This window comes from Pristis pectinata, chromosome 4 (assembly GCF_009764475.1).
Source record: "Pristis pectinata isolate sPriPec2 chromosome 4, sPriPec2.1.pri, whole genome shotgun sequence".
NCBI classification, from domain to species: domain Eukaryota; kingdom Metazoa; phylum Chordata; class Chondrichthyes; order Rhinopristiformes; family Pristidae; genus Pristis; species Pristis pectinata.
Window position 1 is genome coordinate 98,866,432 of NC_067408.1, and position 22,834 is coordinate 98,889,265.

The 22,834-nt window shown below is 38.5% G+C and overlaps 1 protein-coding gene across 4 annotated transcripts in view; it reads left to right on the plus strand.

Annotated features, from left to right (window-relative positions):
- The first annotated feature begins 2,571 nt into the window (after positions 1-2,571).
- tbc1d23 (TBC1 domain family, member 23) overlaps positions 2,572-22,834 on the plus strand; it is a 56,565-nt gene continuing 36,302 nt past the window's right edge. For 2 of the 4 annotated variants that reach the window (XM_052014075.1, XM_052014078.1), the window contains exons 1-4: positions 2,704-2,799; positions 17,220-17,331; positions 19,542-19,696; positions 21,450-21,555. In XM_052014075.1, the coding sequence (XP_051870035.1) occupies positions 17,295-17,331; positions 19,542-19,696; positions 21,450-21,555 (298 nt within the window). In that variant the 5' untranslated portion in view covers positions 2,704-2,799; positions 17,220-17,294. Of the gene's footprint in view, positions 2,800-17,219; positions 17,332-19,541; positions 19,697-21,449; positions 21,556-22,834 lie in introns of all 4 variants that reach the window. The other 2 variants (XM_052014079.1, XM_052014077.1) reach the window with 2 other exon arrangements.

Genomic DNA, 22,834 nt, shown 5'->3' on the forward strand with positions numbered 1-22,834 from the left:
GAACGCAGGAAATTGCGACTAGCTGGGTGGGCACCATGGTTGGCATAGACATGTTGGGCCAAAGGGCCTGTATCCGTGCTGTATTGCTCCATGACAACTATGAGGCAGTTTGCTCTTGATTGGAGAAAATAAAGAGGTAAAATGTGGGAAGAATTTTGAGAAATGTAAAAGATAAATTCATATTATTTTTGTATCTTTATTATAAAAAAATTATATTAACTTTTTATATAGTTTTATTTCTTTTTGTGTATCTATTGGTTCCCATAGAAAGGCTTCCAGATTAACGAAGTAGGAACAAGTGCTGGAATGAAGCAGAGGAACTGGAGCATGTTTCATTTGGGGAACAGTGAATAATTTAGAGTGGTTATGAAAAAGGATTTAAAAAATCATAAAAATACTTGAGCTTATGAGGTTTACTCATTTATGAGATTACATTATAGGCCAATTTGATGCCTGGAGCTATGTTTTAGGAGATTGTATTCTGCAATCCTGGCACACCAGGTGACTACTGGCTCTGTCTACACCGTTATCTGGACTAGTAGATAAATCCAAAAGGAGATTTGTCTAAGTAAGTAATGAGAAGCTTTCCAAAGCAGAAATGTTGATTTAAGATCATTGGTAAAAGGAGCAGAGACAGTATGAAGAATAAAATTATGCACTTATATGGAACACAGTCTTAAATAGTAATGATAAGAGATTCAATAATAAATTCAAAAGGAAATTAAATACTTGAGGGTGAATATTTGCAGGAAAGGATAGCAGGTTGGGGCTATTTGAATTTCCTTCAAAGTGCCAGCTTGGGCCGTATGTCCTAACTGAGGGCTGTATCTTCTATGATTCTCATGCACAAATAACCTCAATTAAATTTACATCTTCTACAAGTTGAAATTGGACATGTAATATTGTTTGTTTGTTTTCTCAAACCATCAGCAAAAATTGCTTGAGTGAGAGTCCGATTATCCCTATTCTCCAACCTCACCGCCACAAGACTGCACCTTGTCTTGGTTACCCAAACAAAACCACAAGGGATTTTTTTTAGACAACAGAAGATGGATTGAACAGACGACTGAAGTAACATTTGAAAATAAGATTTCTTTTACCAAAATTACTTTATTTCTTGGGAAATAATCCAATAAAGGAGTTTGTACTTAGTTCATGCAAAGACAAATGTTTTACACATTTCAAATCAATTCATTTATACACAGAGCAATCTTATTTTTTTATAAATGTCCTACATCATCTCGCACATTGTTTGGTATGCAGAGCATTACAGAATAGGCTTTCCCAATCGATCCTTTGCATAGGTTATAACTTGCTTGAGTTTGTCCTGCAGCATTTACTCCTGGACTTGAGCATGCTGGTCACCAATTAATATTACCAATTCTTATTAGACTTGCTGAAAGTCATTAAAAGTTGACTGCATCACTTCTCAATTTCTCACAGCTATGTACACATGGATGTCTCCTACTTTCTACAGACTATTAATTACCTTAAATCATAGGGGATGGAATAGAAGCAAGTTACTCTTTCATAGCTACTGTATAATTGCAACAACACATACATCTACTTAGCACAATTGAGAAAGCTATGCTTTTAAGTTTAGACAAATTTAATTACTGTAAATCAACCCATTTTTTTCTCATTTCAAATGCAAACTGTTAGTGTGGTACTGCTCAAACCCGTTCATTTTCTAATACTCAGCTTGTTCTTCAATTAGAACATCAGGACTGACTGAAAAGTGTTTAACTGAAGAAGGAATAGCTGAGGCCAAGCATGTTTTATGTGCATGCCTCATCTGCTTTGGGAGTAGATAGGGCAAAAAGTAATGGCAATATAAGAAGGAATTTCAAAAAGATTCTGAGGTATTCTACATAATAACACTGCACAAAAATAGGGCAATAGCTAAATGACAATAATTTTTAAAGTTTACTTAAAACACCAGATGCAGAAACCACTTATCCTGAGAGCAAAAAACATGGATTATTGCATTGAAAGTCCCTAATACCTATATTATGTATTGTTTAGTATCTTGCTAGGTTTGTATTTACTCTGCCTTGCACTTACTTAATTAAATCAAAAATTGGAATTACAGAAGACTTCTGTAAACGGCTAGTGTGCACTCTCGAGAAAACTTTTTCCGGGAGCATTTTATGGAGGTATTTCAGAAAGAATCGGGGGGGGGGGGGGGGAGGTGCAATAAAAAAAATCTGTTCTGTACACAGTGTCTGTGGAGAAAACAGTTATTGATTCAGGACAAAAGAAACTTTGATGAGGATTTAAATTGTGATTGTGAAGAAACAGTTGGTGACCAAAAACTAATTAAAGCATCCCTCACAGGAATTAGTGAGAGGTGCTCTAAAGATGTTTCTACCGACAAATACCGAAGATTTGCTCTGCACAGATCTGTCTGACTTTCTTGAGTATTTGCAGCACTTTCGTTCTCTTTTTTCCCGATCTCCAGAAGACAGTGTTTACCTTTTCATGTTGGCAATATGAAAACATGCTCATTTTAATAATAATCCATTTAAACGTAAACAATTTGATAAAGAGAAACAAAATCTTTACCACCCTGATAACTTTCAGTCCTGAGCCACACCAAGACTGAGTGCCGTAAATGAACTCGCCCCTGGGGTTTATTTACGACAGCGCTCTCCTCTCACGACGCTGGGTTGCGGAGAGGGGAAAATCCGGCGAACCGGCTTACGGCAACAGCTGAGGGACGGACGTGGAAGCGGAGAGAGGGATGGCGGCGGCGGCCGAGGACGGGCGGCTTGTACCGGGAGACGACGGCAGCAGCTGGTGGGTGTCAGCCTGGCTTGGCGTGGGGTCGGCTTGAAATGGAAGGGAGCCAGTGGGACTTGAATGTGCCCAGAGTGGCGGTGTCTCTCTGGCGGGTTCAAGTGGCTCATCACCATCGAGCCCAGGCGAAGAGCCTGAAGCTGGACAAGGGGATCGATTGAAGGGAATGGGCTGAGTGTTTGACAGAGTCTCTTCATTTCAGTTCCGTGTGTGTTACTTCACCTCTAATGTAAGCCTAGTCATTTCCCCTCCCGTGGCAAATCAAGTCGTCAAAGTCTGAATCCCGTGATTAATGTGGAAATTAATAGTTGATAATACAACAAGGCTTTTCGGTTTTTCCCATCAGCAGATTGTACTAGCACAGCCTCAATCACTTCACAAGTAGCGTTTCGAAGTGCTAGACTTGCCATAAGAACATCGAGTATTTAAATATCATTAAACTTCAGGAGATGTGTAAATTTTAAACTGGCATCTTATTGCTTTCTGAAATTCAAGCATTTTGTAGCGGTCTGCTGAGGAAGTTTGAGTGTTGAGACAGAGACGTTCTGCTTATATTGTCTGACCTTGTAAAAGAGTAGTGTAGAGTGGGATTTCTATCTGAAAATTACTTTGAAAGGCATTTTTGATTTGAAAAAGCACCAGTCCAGACTTTATTACTTTCTTCCTCGCCATTAGCTGAAATTAATTTGTTTGAATGAACCTGGAAAAAAACAATGTGTTTTTGCATTAAAATTGTAATAAGCACCACAGAGTTAACATTACTCTTCCTCAAATCTGCCATTACATGCTAGCATGGATAAGTAATTATCATCTTTGCTGAACTTTTTTTCTGTTCAAGGTGGCTAAATTGTCAAGAATGCCACAATGACAGATTGTTAGAGAACAGTCATGTTGAGAGAGTAGTGATGAGTTGTATTGTTAGCTTTGCATTTTCTGGACAAAGTGCAAAGCTTTGTGGACATACTTATGGTATAATGATGTTCAAGTTGCATTTTCATGTGACGTCCATTGGCTAATTGCTATGTGTTTGTTATTGTTAATACTTTGGTTTCTGCTGCTGTCAAGTATTTTGAGCATGCTTGTTTTCTGTGTGTTGGATTAAAAAAAGAGGTGGGGCATGATCCTTATCAAGTTAAAAAGCTTGGTGATGCTGCTAACAACCTCACCTACAGAATGGTAATTTGGGAAGAAGGGTCAGGAATCTGTAAAATCACAAAAGAATGAACTCTGAGGAGGTGGCAGAGAGAGTGGATCAGTAGCAAAAAGATCAAAAGTAAAATTAAGTTTGGGTATTTGACTGCTTTGACATTGCAGTTTTTGCAGAGTGGAAACACCTGTGACGCTACAGTCTACAGGTTGTTTCACGTTTATCTAAATTTAATTTGGTCATATTATCACTGGTGTCATATTACAATTTCATACCAGTGTCGAAGAAGCTGTTTTTAATTGGTTTCTTAGATAATTGTGAGAGTACAATGGCATTTATGACTGGTGACGTACGCTAATAAGACTCCTGGCTATGCATTGCTAACCACTCACTGCAAACAACAAGCTGCTGGAGGAAGTCAGCAGATCGAGCAGTACCTGTGAGGGGAAAGGAATTGCCGACATTTTGGGTCGAGACCCTGCATCAGGACCTAGGGTGGAGAGGGAAGGTAGCCAGTATAAAGAAGAGAGGAGAGGGGTCATTAGGTGGGGTGAAGGATGATGGTATGGGAAAGGAAACAAAAATGGGAGGACTAGAGGTGGATTGGAAGGAGGGGGGAGGGGAAGGACACAGGATGTAAGGGTCACTTGAAATCAGAGGTCTTCCTATTTTGTCCCCTTTCCCATACATCCCCTGCATCTGCATTTTTCCCCCCACCCACGTCCTGTTCTACCCATACATTTGACCCACCAGATCCCCTCCCCATCTGGTTCCATCAGCCCTTCACTTTTCCCCTAATTGTTCCCATTATCACCTTCATTTCTTATCGGATTCCAGCACTGGTAGCCTTTGTGTTCCTGCTTGTCATCCTCCAGCAGCTCTCTCCACCTTCACCCACCTGGCTCCACCCACCCTTTTTCTCCCTCTTTGTCTGCTTCTGTCATCAAACTGCACCCCTCCCCAGCCATGCTCCATCAGCCCATCATCCTTCACCCCTCCTTTATCCACCTATCACCTACTGCCCCGTCTCATCCCTCCCCTTCTCCCTCCTGGCGATCTTCCCCTTCCACTCTCAGTCCTGATGCAAGGTCTCGACCCAACACTTCCTCTTCCCCACACAGATGCTGCTTGACCCACTGAGTTCCTCTTTGTTCTTTTGTTTCAGATTTCAGCATCTGCTGTCTTTTGTTTCTCCTAACCACTTACTGTTTGGGGGGAAAACTAAGGCTCTCAACATTTCCTTTGGTTCTTTTGTCGATCTTTCTTCCATGCTATATGCTATGGTTTTGGACATTGCACCAATTTAAGTAGGTTCTTTCTATCCACTTGGTATGTCCCCTTCATGATTTTAAATACAGCTGTCGGATCCTGTCTGAACAATTTCTGTTCCATGGAGAACAACTCCAACTTCTCCAGTGTACTATGTAACTAAAATCCCTCATTCCTAGAATCATTTCAGTAAACAACTTCTGCACCCTTTTCAAACCCTCCATTATTTTTTCTTAAAGTGTAATGTCCTGAACTGGCCTCAATACTCCAGTTCCAAGTGCATGGTTTTATGACAGTTCATCATGAGGTTCCCAATTGTTTTGTTTTAAATGCTACTTGTAAACATTTTATGCACATATTTTCCCAGATCTTGCTGCTACTATTCCCTTTTTAGAATTGTGCCCTCTTCTTTATTTTGCCCCTCCCATATTTTTCCTCCTGTAATGCTTTGCAACTTTGTGTTGAGTTTCATCTACCATGTACCTGTGCTTTCCACCAGTCTTATCCTTCCAAAGTTTGATATTGTCTTCCTCATGGATCACTCTGCTTGCAAGTTTCATGCCTTCTGCAGATTTGGAAATTATGTTCTTTAAGTCATCAACGTAAGGAATCATTAATATATTAAAAAAAAGCACCATGTTCCTAGTACCCCCCTTTCCCAGGGGAGTTCCCCTGTGCACTTCCCTCCAGTCTAAAAATGAACCACTCACTGTTACTCTGTTTCCGGTCACTAAGCAATTTTCTGTCTATCACTGCTGCCTCTTTTATTTCATGGACTTGAGTCTTGACCACAAGTCTATTATGCAGCAGTTCATGAAACACCTTTTGAAAGTTCATATGTATCTCTTTAACCAAATTTACCTTATTGATTCACTGGATGGGCTGAAAATTCATAAATGGCAGATACTGGAAAAAAACTTGGGTGCACTTAAGCAAAGCTATCTACTGCTTCAAGGGGTATTGGGAGAGCCCGGGAAAGTAATGTTGAGGTCAATATTGGATTAGCCTTGATCTTATTGAGTGTCAGAGTAGACCTATGTTCTCATGAATGAACATAAATGATTTGGGTTTAACTAACTTGATAGAAAAAACATAATAAAGCCATAATGCTTTTCTCTGATCAATCCACACTCATCCAAGTGACTGCTAATATTGTCTTTGATTATTGTTCCCCAAAATTTCCCTCCCACCAACAGTGGAATATTTGCAACTCTCCAGTCCCCAGATGCTACCCCAGCATTTACAGATTTTTGGAAGATGACAGCCAATACTTCTGCAGTTTCCACCCTTTGCTCAAAAACCTGGGATGCATCCCTTTTGGACCAAGTGATACTTCCACTTTAAAATGCAGTTAGATTTTCCAGTGTTGTTTCTCACTTGTTAGCTAATCCAGTCTCTTAAATACTCTATAAACAGAATCTTCCTTGCTAAAGACCAATGTAAAGTACTCAATTAGTACCTCTCCCTTCATTGAGTAAATCTCCTGTTCCCATGATCATTCTTTTTCAAGCAGGAGCAAAAAACCTTCAATGTGGGAACCACGTTAACTATTAAATTAGTACATGTCTTATTGTTCTTTAATAATGTAATTTTACAGAGCAACTAATGGAAGTAGTTGATTTGTACAACAAAATAATATTTTTATTTTTAAAAATGCAGAAAACTATATGGAATTAGAAAAGCACCTATGTACATAAACTTTTTATAAGAGCAGAACAATGCAAATATTACTTTAAAAACTTGGTGATCAGAAGTTTGCCTGTTGCTCCTTGCCTTCATTCATGCGGTATTTGTAGTCAATCACTGCAATTCTAATAAGGCAGTCCAAATGTTAATTGGTCAATTGGTTCCACTGTTTTGACAATATTTACGGCATGCATACCTACAAAAAATAGCAGCATTTTCTGTGCATGTTGTTTTAGAAATGGGTATGGTGTATCAAGGGCTATGTCCCAGAAAGGATAAATACCTGTCTTAAGTTCAAATTTCATGATGTAATTTGCCTGAAGTTCCAAAATTTCACCTTCCACTTTACACCAGTCAAAACAAATATTTGCAATGAATGGCAATGGAGATGATGTCATAAGTATAAGCAGTTTTCAATGAAGTTAATAAAAATATCTTTTTGTACTTCATTATATCTTTAAATTTAGACTCAAATCTTTTTTTTGAAAATCTGTTGTAATGTGTAACAAGCAACATGTCACTGGGAAGTTTCTGTTTCCCTTCCAAATGCAGATTTAATGCATTCAGATGGTAGGTGATATCAGTCAAAATTGCTAGCTTAATTATCCACTCTGTATTTTCCAAGGCTTTCTCGTGTCTGTTTGGTTTCAAGCAATTCACAAATCTGAGGAAGAAGATCCAAAAATCTTACAAGGTCCCTGCCACACTGTAAACCCTTCACTGCAATGTGAGATAGTCTTACTCTTGCAATACTGCTTGAAACTGCAAGTGATCGATGTTCTTGAAACAAGAAAATTGACCACCTTTTATCACCAACAGCATGGTATTTTGCACTTCATTTGTTTTTACTTGTACTTTTTTAGTGTATGATGCACAGGGAATTTGGTTATTTCTTTCATTTTCCCCTTCAGGCCAATCAATTTGTTCTCCTTCCCTTGATTGGGCACACCATCTGTACACACAGATGTTATTTCTGTCCAGACAACATTATTGTCAGCAAAAAAATATTGAGACGGGCAGTCAAAATGTTTTTTAATTTTTCAAAGATATTAAACACAGCAGTTCTTCCCAAACTTGTTCTACTTTCTGGAAATGAACCCAGATACAAATTGTAAGACAACATGCAGATGTGTATCTTTATCCAATTCTAAGTTAAAACATGGTTCTGTCAAAATATGCGCTGTTAAGTTGTCTGAATTTTTTTCTATTTTCTGTACCCTTTTCATTCTGGTTTTGTCAGATAATTGCAATCATATTATTTCTTTTAGAGTTGTTATTGAAATCAACATGTAGGATTTCCATAGAAGGAAAAAAAACTCTCTGCATTAGTAAATTCTGTTTTTTATGTCTTGCTGAAATCCATGTCATGTCAATAGACACTTCTGTTGTATTCTCTGCAACAATCTCTCATTTTGTTTTTCTGCCTGTTTGCTGAAGCAGCAAGTTGTTCAATTTTACTTTTTCTTGGGTTACTACAGGTGAGTAAATTTCACTTAAATTTGCATACACTATTATGTATTTGTTCTAAATTACAGCATTTAAAAGCAGAACATCTGATAAATTCAACAAATAGGCTTTATACATGTTTCGTTACACGTGAAGAGAAACTCATCAGTCTACTTTCCTTGGAACATCCATTTTTTAATCTTACGAAGCCTATACCTTTCTCTTTTTCTTTTGGCTTTTGGCTTGGTTATAGTCTTATTATGGCCATTACTTTATCCAGCCAACTTTATTTTCTGCAGTTGTTGCATATTGTTAACATCCACAGTTGTGTCCTTATTTGGTTTTGTTCCTGTTTTACTTTCCAATTTTATCTTCAATGGATTTATGAATCAATCCATTCTTTCCCGTGGCCATAAAAAAACATCATGATGACACAAACCGTTAAAAACTTGGTTATAAGATAAGATATCTTTATTAGTCACATGTACATTGCAACACACAGTGAAATGCATCTTTTGTGTAGAGTGTTCTGGAGGCAACCCACAAGTGTCGCCATGCTTCCAGCGTCAACGTAGCACGCCCACAACTTCCTAACCCGTACATCTTTGGAATGTGGGAGGAAACCGGAGCACCCGAAGGAAACCCATGCAAACGTGGGGAGAATGTACAAACTCCTTACAGACAGTAGCCGGAATTGAACCCGAGTCGCTGGCGCTGTAATAGCATTATGCTAACCACTACACTACCATGCCTGCCCTTGTTGATAGGGAATTATTTGTGTGTGATTACCACATGTAGGCCAGAGCTATAAATGTAACAGGTTTTTATAGTACCGATTACAAGCAAGGGAATTCAATAAAAATTTATTGGGACTCAGAATACATAGCATTTTGTTTAGTTCTGGCACAAGAACAATAATTGATAGTGGAGTGATAGCCCAGGAAATGTGACCGTGATGATGTTTGTTGAGGCCAAAGGTAGATGGCAAGTTGGGTCACCCATTATTCTATGCATAATTGTTGAGTCCAAAGAGTCTTTATTGATACTTCCCTGATACAATCATCCTGGTTGCCTCCATTCTCATATGTATTGTCTTCATGACGCCTGGTCCATTCAGTCGTGTGGTTCCTTTTGATGGCTGTTGTCAGCCATCTGGTATATCTCATTCATTTGCCTATTTTTCAGTATTCAGTAGTCCTGGCTCTATTTCTGTGCATCTCTTAAAGAACTAACATGCTTTGCTGTTGCACAAGCTCTTTGTCTAATCTGTCCTGACTTGGCCCTTGTCTCCTGTATATTTAACCAAATATCTTATGCCTTGTGGACATGTCTCACTCAGCCTACCATAACATTGAACAAATCTGTGCATGGGAAGATTCTGCCATAACCAACAGGACCTATTCCTGATAGTTATGATTTGTTTCAGTAGCCAGTAATGCCAATAGTCAATGAACAGCAGTTTGTTTCAGTGCAGCTGTTGGTCTGGTTGATGGCAATCTTTGACACTTGTAATATCAATTGTCATTGTTGCTTATAATGTAAACTGGAATGTAAGTAATTAGGGAGCCTGGTTCAGGGTCAATGGAAGCTGCCACGGGCTAAAGGGCATTGCAATGAAGAGCACTGTCCTATTTGGTTCCTTATCATTGCCACATCTTTAACTAGCTGTTTACTGTTTACATGCCTAATTTTTGAATTCTCTTGGTATATGCCACCATAATTTTTTCATTGCTTCTATTTGTTCCTTTTTTATTTTCTCTTGGAGCATTCTATAATCAGCCTGGTTCTCAAGTTGTATCAACCCAACATCCATGATCTGCTTTTTTTATGTTTTATTTACTTTAAATCTCTTGGCCATACAAGGAGCTCTGGCTGTAATTGCCTTACCTTTCCATCTCATGGGAATGTAGCAAGACTGTATTTGGATCATTTCCTACAAGTACAATTCCTGGTTTTCCTACCAGTTTTTGATTCTAATTTACTTGAACCAGATGTGTTTTCGTCCCATTGTGATCGGGCCTTTCTACATTTAAGAATCATAGAAAGTGTTTGACCCAAAAGTTCAACCATTCCACTACAATGTCTGTGCTGGTTAACAAAGTGCCAATGATGACAGGCACCACATGCTGCTTTGCCAGTTTTTCTCACTTAAGGTCAACCTTGAATAGTGGCATAAGATAGGTATTATTCACTTGGACCATGATGGAATGCGCAATCCTATTTTCACCTCCATAACAAAACAACACAATTACCGGAATAAAGGTTTAGATTAGATGTACAAGAGGGGCTAAATTAATTAAGGAGAACCATATCAAATAGCTTAGAAGAAAGGAGCTCCTGAAGGCAAGCAAGCAAGGGAAGGGTCGAACTTGGATTAAGAAAACTGTGGTAAATTTAACTGCTGATTTGGTTTCTGGGATAAACCTTGGTTGCTTTAATGACTTTCTCAGTTCACCATCACCACTTTAAACTTCCTTGGACTGATCCTTTTGGTTTTTGCCAGCCATCTATTTTGTTGCTGAAAACTGCATGTTTCTTTCTGCTGCTGGACTAGAACTGCTTATAGCTTTTCTGGACACTACTTTGTTCCTTCTCTGGATTCTTTGTTCTACTGCTTGTCTCATGAATTTCCCAGCCTCTGTGGCTATCTCCACCCTTCCCTGTCCCACCTGACTCCATCTTCCAATCAACCCTTCCTCACCTGGATCCACCTATTGCTTGCCAGCTCTTGCCCCACTCCTTCCCCTCATCTCTTTATACTGGCCATCTTGCCTCTACTCTTTGTTCACATGAAGGATCTCGACCCAAAACATAAGACATAAAGGAAGTCATAAGACAAACAGTAGAACAAAGAATCCAGAGAAGGAACAAAGTGACGTCTAGAAAAGCTAAAACTAGACACTCCACAGATGCTGCCTGACCTGCTGCAGCAGCTCATTTTTGCTCCAGATTCTAGTATCTGCAGTATCTCGTGTCTCCATCTATTCGTGCTTTTGCTGACGCTCATTGTAATGTATCCTTACCACCATTTTAAAAATTGTGTCCAACCCAAGTCTAATTTGCCGTGCATGTTTTTCTCACTTGGTTGCTGATCATTGGGAAGAGTTATCGCTGTTCTCAGTTTTCATTACAGTCACTCTTATCTAGCCTTAACTCAGATTAAACCTAACCATGCAGAACCTTGACATCTTGTTAGACCCTGAAATGCAAACTCCACATTCACTTTGTCACCTGTGCTGCATATCCCTGCAGTAGCAACTGCACCTGCATGTGTCCCTACCTCTGCTATTCCAAAGCATATCAATGATTTTGTCACCTCCAGGCTCAATTAATCCAATGCTGTCTTTTCTCAATCTAGCCACTCAACTTCTCTTATGGGTAGCTGATAGTACCCTGTCCTGACCCAAATCTCTCATATCCCATCATTCCTGTCCTTTGACAAATTGGCTTCCTGTTCCTGGACCTAATGTTACGAACCACCAACAAAAGAAACACTCCGAGTCATGTATAAGTGTTTAAAACTACTTTAATAACTACTTATGATAATAAGCAAAATAAAAGTAAAAATGTTAAATCTTAAACATTAACCCCAAAAACTAAACTCGTAGTGTGTGTGTGGCAAATTCCCAAACTCCAAGTCCAGGAATGGTTCTTAAAGTTCAGTTCAGCAAGCCATAAGGTGAAATGTGATCAAAGGCTTCTTCAACAACCACTGCTGACTGAAGACAAAACGTAGATATAGAGAGTAATTACGAAATCCAGATCTCTCTCTCTCTCTCTCTCTCTCTCTCTCTCTCTCTCTCTCTCTCTCTCTCTCTGAGACTGACTCCTTCAAAAACGTCATTACATCCTTTATCTTCTGTTGTCGTAACCACGCCAACACACACCACTATTCTCTATCTTAAAGGGACATTCACCAATAGTAACCCAGTTCGTAACACTAATAACATCAGTCTCAGACATAACTCCTCACTTTATATTCTGAATTATCCTCATCTTTCACTTCATTTTACAACTTGTAGTCTTCTGACTCTCAGCTCCAATGGATCGCACCTTCTGTCTCTTGAAAAGGCAGGAGAGTTTTCAACTGCAAAAGCTATGACCGTATGGTAATGTGCCATTGGAGTATTCCATGTAAATGTTAGTTGTTTCTACCTCTTCCTCCTTAAGCTGGTAACTTGTGCTACGCAATTGTTCTCCAGTATCTCATTATGAGCCTGGAAGATGAATGTTACAAACTTGCTTATCTGTACGGATGAGGTCATTATAGTGGAGCTTTTACTTGTTGAAAATCACTCACATCTTGACATCAATATTCCCAAGTCTGTCAGCATTACTTCTTTTGCCCTCCCACTCCTTCAGATGAGCTGTGTCTTGGGAAGATGGGGAGAGAGAGAGTGTTTTGTTGCATAACATTCATTGTTGGGTGAGAAAATACTTCCTCCAACTAAATATTTAGAAGCTATTTTCTTGTTTCTTTTTCTAGTTAAGCAATTTGATGTTAAAATTCCCTTTCATTTTCAAGTTGCTCTGTGCCCTTGCTGCTCCTTTGCAATTTCTTCCAGCACCACACTTCGATATATCTATGCCTTTGCTGAGATTATAGCCTCTGGATCGTCTCTGAAGTTATTTGCTGCACTTTTGTAGCCAAGCTTTGGAATGGAATTGGAGATTGTATTTTCTTATGCTCCTGTGAAGGGCCTTTGGATATTTTACTACTGTAAAGATGCTGTACAAATGCAAATTGTTGTTGAACAATATAGTGTGTTAGCAAACCTTGATTCTTACTCTTTCCTTAGTGCTTCTTGTTCTTGCTGCCCCTAATTCCTTTTAGTCTGAACAGATATCTTGTTCAGACTAAAAGACAAACTTGGAATATTCTTTGATTATCAAAAAGCTGTAGATGCTAGAAACTGAAATAAAAATAGAAAATGCTGGAAACACACAGCAAATCAGACAGTGTCTGTGGAAAGAGCAACAGAGTTAATGTTTGAAGTGAAAGATCTTTTATCAGAACGGAACGTGAGAAAGCAAGCTAGGTTTAAATTCCAAAGAGGGTGTGGGAGTAATGGATAGGACAAAGGGAATATCTCTGGTAGGGTGAGGTCAGGGTTGTTGAGGTGATTCCAAAGTTTACCAAGTGCCTGGTTAATAAATTAATGAGGGCAGTTAGAGACAGAGAAAACAATCAGAGGGAGATACAAAGTTGTGAAATGCAGGTAAGAGCTGTTGCTGAACCTGAAGCCAAAAGGAGAATTGTAGAAATGCCCAGCAGATCAAACAGTGTCTGTGGAAAGAGAAAAAAATCTGAGCTAATATCACAGATGGATAATTTGCAAAAGAACTGGCTAATTTGGATACAAACAGAAAAAGGAAATTATCTGAAATTGTTGAATTCAATAGCAAGACCTGAAGGCTCCAATGTGCCTATACAGAAGATGAGATGGTATTCCTTGATCTTCTGTGAACTTCTTTGGAACAGTGTAGGAGTATGATGAAGAATTAATGTCACAAGCAATTGAAAGCTTAGGGTTACTCTTGTGGAGTGATTAGAAGTGTTCTGCAAAGTGTTTCTCCAATGTGGAGAAGATTACATTGTGAGTACTGAACATAATGCGCTAGATTGGAGTAAGTGCAAGTGAATTACTGCTTCACCCTGAAGGAATATTTGGGTCCCTGAATGATGGGAAGGGATGAAGTAAAAGGACAGGTTTTGCAGGAGTGGTTTGTGGAGATGGAACAGTGAAGCAGAGAGTCATGAAGAGACTGATCCTATCAGAATGCTGAAAGGTATGGATGATGCATCTGGTGATAGAATCCCTTTGAAGATGGTGTAAAATATAGAAAATGCTCTGAGTGTGAAGGCTGCTGGAGTGGAAGGCAAGGATAAGGGGACCTATATCCTTGTTCTAGCAGGGAGAGGAGAGAAAAACAAAGTGTGGGAATAGAGCATGTGCAGTTGAGGGCCTCTGGCTTCCAGTGAGGAAAAAAGGAAGATATCTAGAGGCACGTGTGGAAAGCCTTGCCTTCAGAGCAGATACAAAAGAGATGGAAAACTGGGAAAGAGGAACAGTGTCCTTCTGGGAAGCATTGTGAGAGGAACTGTAGTCAACAAAACTATGCGAGTTGGTGAACTTTTAATGGATACTTTGCTGCCCAATCTACTTTGTATATCCAGCACTTGCTGCTTGTAATGCTGGACTCCATTAGTGCTGTTCTCTATGTGAAGCTCTTAACCTAATTTTGCTCCTCATGTAATGTAACATTCCTCTTTTAAAAGTATCTGCGGTTTACTGCTAATTTGCAGTCAATTTGAGTTTTGATCTAATAAAAGTGGCGCTTTATATATAAATTCTTACACGTTATAAATTACTGCCCAAATGCTTTTAGGTTCCTGTTAATTTAAAAGAATGATTTGATTTTTTTTTTGGAACTGTTATTCTAAATTTCAAAGTATTGTTATTTTAAGATTCTTTACACAGATCTGTTAATGGCAACAAAAATGTTTTAAAGGGAAATATCAGTGTTAACTGGAAATGTGTTAATGCAAGAGTAATTGATCAATGGATGCACATCCATTGAGAGTAACCATAGATGTTTACAGCACTGAAGGGAGTTCTCACTCTGAAAATTTGAAATTGATATGCTCAAAAGGAGCAATTGTTCATCATAACAAAATCCTTCATAAATATTCTCAATGTGCGTTTTGGTTGAAATGGCCCCAATATCTTAAAATTCAAATAATTATGGTTCCTCACTGATAAATTTACATTAATATTGTGGCTTTAATGCCCTTCCCTAATGTGTATGCAAAACCACACACTGCACTGTGACCCTATGATTACTTCGTGCAAAGTTATTATTACATCTTTGTTCTTGTGGGTTTTTTTGCCATTATCCATAAAACTCAAATATACTATTGACTTATTTTCCAGTCTAGATTTTTTCACTTTTCCTTGTATTCATCTAAAGCTTTGCAAATAGAAATTATTAATCTTAGCTGCCTTACATGTAAGGATATGCATTTGTACCCTTAAGTTTTGGTTTTGATCAAGATTCTTTAACAACTTTCATTTGATTATGTACTACATTATATAATTGTCAGGGTAAAGTTTATTCTCACCTTATTCTGTGCTGTAAATAACAGCTGCCACTTTTCTGTGTCTTTCCACCTACATCAGACTGAGAACTTGTATAGTTATAGAGTTGTACAGCACAAGAACAAGCTTCTTGGCCCACCACACCCATGCCAACCTTTTTGCCTATCCATCTAATCCCATTTGCCTCCCTTAGATCTTTATCCTTCTATGCATTGCATATGCAAGTGCCTGTCTAAATGCATCATAAATGTAGTGATTGTGTCTGATTCCACCACCTCCTCTGGCAGCAGACCTCAACCGTTACTGAGTTTTTAAAAAAACTTTCCCCTCAAATTCACCTGAAGTCCTTCCTCTCCCCCTAAACCTCTGTTATCTTGTTTTTGATGCCACTACAATGGGGGGAAAAAAGTTATGACTATCTACCCAATCTATGCCTCTGAATTTTGTACAACTCTCTCCGGTCACCCCTCAGCTCCCTTTGTCCCAAGGAAAACTAGCCTAGGTTATTGAATCTAAACCCCCACCCCCCCCACCCCTCAAATAACTGAAGTCCTCCAATCCAGGTAACATCCTGATGAAACTCCTCTCTATTTTCTCTATAAACCTGCTACTTGTATGACTTGAATAATTCTTGATGACATTCTTCCAAGTTCAAATCAAATTAATATAATGTGAAATAATAATGTCCTCAGCATTGGTTCCTTGTCACTTGGAAGCATGTCATCAAAAATTATTGAAGTTGCATATGAGTAAGTATGGGGCATAAAAATAAGGAATATAACAATTTTCAACAGAACACGTCGATCAGCACACTGATCTATATAACAGTGAATATAACTGATGTAATGGTGAATTTAGTTAACAGACATATATCAGAATGTACGGATAAACATATCATTCTCAGTTTGGGAGGGTGTGAGCAGTAGTATGCCAAAGGGGTTTTTGCATGGGTCCTAGGTGTTCACATTTAACTTAAATGATTTGGATGAGGGGATCAAGCATAACGTATTATTCGTGATGCAAAGCTGAATGGCAATGTAAGTTGTGAGAAGAATGCAGAGAAGTATCAGGGAGATATGGACAGGCTATGTTCATTGGCAAGTACTTGGCAGATTGAATGTCATGTGGGGAAAAATGTGAGATCAGTCACTTTGGTAAACAAATAGAAAGGCAGAATTTCTTTTAAATGGTGGGAAATTTAAAACTTTAGAGGTACCTGCATGAAAATTAACACCCATGTAGAGAAACAGTTCTTGTTGCAGAGTGAAGACTGTAGGAGTAGCATTTACAGATACCAATTTGCCACTGCATTTCCACTAAAATAAAACCAAAATTCTGTGGATGTGAGAAATATGAATGAAGAGTGCTGGAAAGCTCTCAATGAACCAGGCAATACTATAGAGAGAGTATATTTAGACAGGCTGTAGAAATTGCCTCCATTTTCAATTTCTAATACTATTTCCAATTTCATTTATCATACACAATTATTGCTTCTCAAATTTCAACATAAAGAATAAGGTTTTATTTATTATTACAGTCACTTTTTCAACCTTTAGTGTAACGTTAGTATTGGACCAAATTCTTTTCCAGCACTTCTGTGGCACTTCTAAAGTACTGGTAAGACTAGTCTACTGATACTTGTAAGGTACTGTATTTCTACAGACCAAGGTGAACCATTGAGTTGCTGGTAAAAGTGTTCTCAATGCTATAAATAAATCCTCGATCAATAATCAGCTAAGTACTGAGTTGTTGATCTTTCACTTCTGTCTTAGGGATAAAGATCTAGCTGAAGCATTGGATGAAGGAGGCTGTGACTTGGAGACACTCAGAAGCATAATTCAAGGGCGATGCATACCAGCCGACCAAAGGGCCAAAGTGTGGAAGGTAAAAGCAAATGATGCAGATACATAGGACTTTTCAGCTCATAAAATAAGATTTTTTAGAGCAATTTGGTCATCCAGGATTAATTAAATTATTTATGCAATCCATCTGGAGAAATTGTTAGGCTTATTTTTAGGGCTTGGTTTATTTGGCAATAGCTACTTTTATAATTTGCTGATGATAGCAATTGGATAATTAGCTCTTTTTGATCATCATGAACATAACATTGCCCCAGCTCCTCTGCTCTTTGTTTTGTACTAAATTATACAGACCAGAAGAAAGTACTTTTGATTCTCAAAATGTGTAGATTCAGCCAGACATGGCTATAGATTTCTGCTCTTGCATCACTCCAACAGAACTTGCACTCATACTCCGTTTCCTGTGCTTAAACTCAAATTTGACAGTTTAATACATGGCTTTGTTCTCCTGCTTTCATATGTAAATGTATTAAGGTCAGTTGTTTCAAAGGGCTAAAACATGCTTTCTAGTGGATCCATTAAATGGTGTTGAGTCCCAAAAACTGTCACATGTATTGGCGTAATGTTGATTTAATATGCAACATTTTCTCCTCTTTTGCAAAGGATGCATCTTGCTAGTGTCCTGTTAGATTGGCATGACTTGTTTCTAACCTATGTACCCATTGTTCTTGTGTAAACTTGAGCAGTGACTGGCGAATTGCATTTAGGAAGGATATGCAGCAGAAGGAGTGCAGTGCATTTCCAGAGTTCCAAGGAATGTGAGCAGAGATTCCATAAAATGGGGTTTTATCCCTTGTAATCAGAATATTAGGGATGATTGACATTTTCGGATCCTGAAAGAAATTGAAAGGGGAGACAGAAACTTTTTTTCTGTTGGAAGCAGAGTATAGGACAAGGGAATGTGATTTGAAAATTAAGGCTATGCCATTTGAGCAATATTAGGAAACAAATCTTGACTTAAAGGATACCAAGAATATGAAGGGACAGGATTAGGGTTATGAAGTCATTACAGTAGAGAAGAAGAACATTCAGCCCATGGATTCTACAGATCCAGTAATCCATTCGCTCCCTCATTCTCACCCTGTTATCATTGATCAAATCTGCTTTCACCATCCTCATAGACAGCAAGTTCTAGGCCATTTCTGCTCACTGTATAAGATGTTCTTCCTCGCTTCCTCCCCTGTAACTATTACTCAAAACCTAAATCTGTGTTTCCCTTACCTTTGTGCCATCAGATAAAGGAAACAGTTTTCTCAATTTACCTTAACCTGTCATAATCTGAACACCTCTAAAAAGTTTCCTCAATCTCCTTTGCACAAAGAAAGAACTCTAGCTTTTCCAACGTAACCTTGTAGCTAAATTACCTCATCCCTGGAACTATTCTGATAAAAATTTCCTACACCCTTTCAAGAACCCTCAGACCTTTTCCAAAGTGTAGTAACCAGAACTGGGAACACTGCTCTTGGTTGTGACCTAACTGGAGTTTTATAAAGGTTCAATATATCCTCTCATTTTGTGTTCAGCTTCTATGTTTCTGAAACCCAAGGTCACATATGCTTTGCCAATTACTCTCAATAGGTCCTGTCACCTTCAAAAAAACCTGTGCACATAAGAGTCATTGAGGGATGCAGTACAGAAATTGGCCTTTCAACCCAGTGAGTTCATGCTGACTATCAACCACCCATTTACACTAATCCTACATTAATCCCATTTTTTAAAATTCTAGAGTCATAGTCATACACCACAGAAGCAGGCCCTTCAGCTCAATCAAGATGCCAATCTAAGCTAGTCCCATTTGGTCCATGTCCCTTTAAACCTTTGCTATCCATGTACTTGTCCAAGTACCTCTTAAATGTTGTTAATGTACCTGCCTCAACCACTTCCTCTGGCAGCTCATTCCATATACAAACAGTCTTTTGGGTGGAAAAAGTTGCCCTTGAGGTTCCTATTAAATCTCTCCCCTTTTATTTTAAACCTATGCCCACTAGTTCTTGATTCCCCAACCCTGGGAAAAAGATAGTGTGCATTCACCCTATCTATGCCCCTTATGATTTTATATGCCTCTCTAAGATCACCCCTCAGTCTCCTATGCTCTAATGAATAAAGTCCTAATCTGCTCAACCTCTCTAACTCAGTCCCACGAGTCCTGGCAACATCCTCGTAAATCTTATCTGCACTCTTTCCATCTTTCCTATAGCAATGTATTCTCTCCACATTTTCATCATCTCCACTTAGATTTTGCCACTCATCTGCAAACTCGGGACAATTTACAGTGGCCACTTAACCTACCAACTTGCATGCCTTTGGAATGTGGGAGGAAACTGGAGCACCTGGAGGAAACCCACACTGTCATGAGGAAATATGCAAACCCCACACAGACAGCACCTGAGGTAATGATTGAACCAGGGTCTCTGGCACTGTGAGGCAGCAGCTGCACCACAGTGCTGCCCATGAACCTTCAGTTGCTCTGCACCTGTGCTCTTTTGAACTATGCCTTGTGTCTATATTGCCTCTTCCTATTCCAGCCATCAAAATCAAAACTTGTACTTCTCTGTCTGAAGTTTCCTTTGCTTTTTCCTATAAGACTTGGGCTGAATGGCCCATTTCTGTTCCAGTGCCATGGAACTGTACCCCAGTCTGGTGTATTTTCAGGAGAAACAAGCTGGATGGAAACTAAATATATTTGAGAAAATTCTGTTGTTTTAGCAAATGATATAAATTTGCTATATTGTGATATAATGAAGCTAAGGATACAATTGTTTCCATCTCTGCAACCTGGCAGTATGCTTCCTCCTAAGTGATTTGAGGAAGGGAAGTTATGAACTTGGCAACAGTTATTTAATAGGAAATGTACATGGGCATGAACTGACCCTATTATGTGTGCCTTGGCTTAGTGCCAAGACTCTCACTTATAAATTAGAAGTTTGTGTGTCCAAGACACACAGTACTGACTTGAACATAATTTCCAGTGCAGTACTGAGGGATTGCTGCATTGTTGAAAGTGCCACCTTTCTGATGACTCATTAAATCCAGACACCGTCAGCTGAGATAGAAAAGGTACCATGACACTAATTGTTGAAAAACAAGGGAATACTTGCAATGTCCGAGCTGACTTCTGTTTTTCCAATGTATACTAATAATAACAAACTCTCCACACCTCCAACTGGGAAAACCTGGGCAGCTCTCCACTTCTTAGTTGAACACAGGTCCAATTAATACTGTACCACTGATCTCCACCTGGCTGAATGTTCTCACATTGAAAGCTTTCAGTTTTAACTCCAGTCACTTTCTCCATATAAAAAGGGTTGCTATTAGAATCCATATAGGTCTGTTTAATTGTGGGATATGTGAATATTCTTTGTTCCAATCAATGCTTGGTCTCCTCCCTTGCCTCTTTTCCTTTGCCTCAATCATTTGACGCATTTACTACCAATTTCCATCCTGCTTTCACCTTCACTTGATCCTTTTTTGACTCTTGCCTTCCTTCTATTGTTGAGAAACGACTACACACTGAACTAATAAACATCTTTGTCCTGTGAATGAATAAAGCGTAAATTTCAGGGCTTAGGTTGCCAGCCATTATCTACTACCAGTTTACTGACTCTCTTGACTATCTTGACTATACTTCCTTTACCCACTCCATCTTGTGAGAGCTTTATTTCATTTTCCCAGTTTCCTGATCTCATTACATTTGCTTCTGATAATGCTACCTTTCATGTCAATGCTTCCAAGATGTCTTCCTTTTTGTTTCAATCATGGCTTCCCTCTATGGTATTCAGGGCCCTCAATCATATTTCTCTTTTCCTGTACCATCTCCAGCCTATGTCTTTTCTGTATCTTACTACTTGTTTATTTATAATGATTCCCAGTTCTGATGGAAGCTCATTGAACTAAAATGCAAATCCTGTTTCTGTCTTCATAGATGCTGATAGTTCTCTTGAGTATTTCCAGCACTTTTTGTTATTTTAGTCCCAAAAATAATGATCTACTCATTTATCTAATTTTTTTTAAGCTTTTGTTGTATGCACTTTGTCTGTGTTTGCCTGTATTACAACTGTTACTGCATTCCAAAAGCAGCACCATGTGAATGCAAAACATTATTTTCTGTGATGCTTTTAAATTTTAACTGGTTCTACTTTTCAGATTTCACTTAATGTAGCAGGGAAAGTAGGTAGTCTGGGATCATGGGATGGATCTCTGGATCTGCCTGAACAAACATTAATTCAAGAAGATTGCCAAAAGCTCATAGGTAATGAAGTAACTTCTGTGAAGTGCGGAATGTTTGTCTGTGTTCAGGTTATTACTTACAATAATTGCTGCCAGGGATGGTATTCTAGCAGGATGGAGAGGGGAAAGTTGAGGTTTATGATGCAGGATGCCATCAAAGCTGAAAGGAATAAAATTAACTAAGTAAATTATGATTGGTTATGCTAAACGAGTTAAACTAAAGGATATAGGAGAAGTAGAAGTATACAGCACAAGGCTCATTCAGAGCCTGCCCTATACATGTGATTGAAAGTTCTGAATTTCATTCCTGTACTCTTCCCTAAATCTCTCCAATTTTTTTTATTTTCTTAATTTTGTGGATGTTGAAACCATGCCTTCATATCCTGCAATATATTCCACTTCCTTGCCACTGATTTTATCTCACTCCCTGACAGTTGTCTAAAATTAAATCAGGTAATGTGTCTTCGCCCACCTTTATTCATGTCCTATTGAAGCTCTGTGCATTTGTTTTGACAAAACTTAACCATTACAATCCACTCTTCACTGCCTTTCCTCTTTCTAGTGTTTGTAAGCAAGATCATCCAAAACTCCTGTCGATATCCTAACTTGCAGCAAATCCCATTCATTTGCTGTCCATGTAATTGGTGACTTGCTCAATCTTTTAAATTTTCACCCTTGTTTTCAAATCTCTCCATGAATTTTCTACTTTCTTTCTTTGGTATCTGCTCAAATTTGACAATTCTCTGAGATCTCAGCATTCCAATTAAGGCCTCTTGATCATTCCCAGATTTAATTTCTCCCTCATTTGTCAAGTGCCTTTGGTTGCCAAAACCTTGGCTTTGGATTCCCTACTCTAAACCTCTAAACTTTTCAAGATGCTTTGTATGCTGAAAATCTGAAATAAAAAAACAGACAATGTTGGAATTACTTAAGAGCCTTTGGAAGATTTTATGCAGAGAGAAACAATTTCTGTTTCAAATCGATGACCTTTCATCAGAACTGCATTCAACTTGAAATAATAATTCTGCTTTTCTTTCAACAGTCGTTACCTTACCTGCTGTGTACTTCCAGCATTTTCTGTTTTATTTTTGACCAAAATTTTGTTAATTTGTCCTAATATCTCCTGATGTGATGTAAAGTTAGTTTTTTTGATAGTGTTCATATGAAGATCCTTGAGATGTTTTACTACTTAGAGGCTATGTAAAAGTTTTTATTATATTTAGGTACTTGTATAACCGATGCAATTATCTTATTCAACGTGTATTTCCTGTCTTCCATAAACCTTGCTCTTTCATTCACTG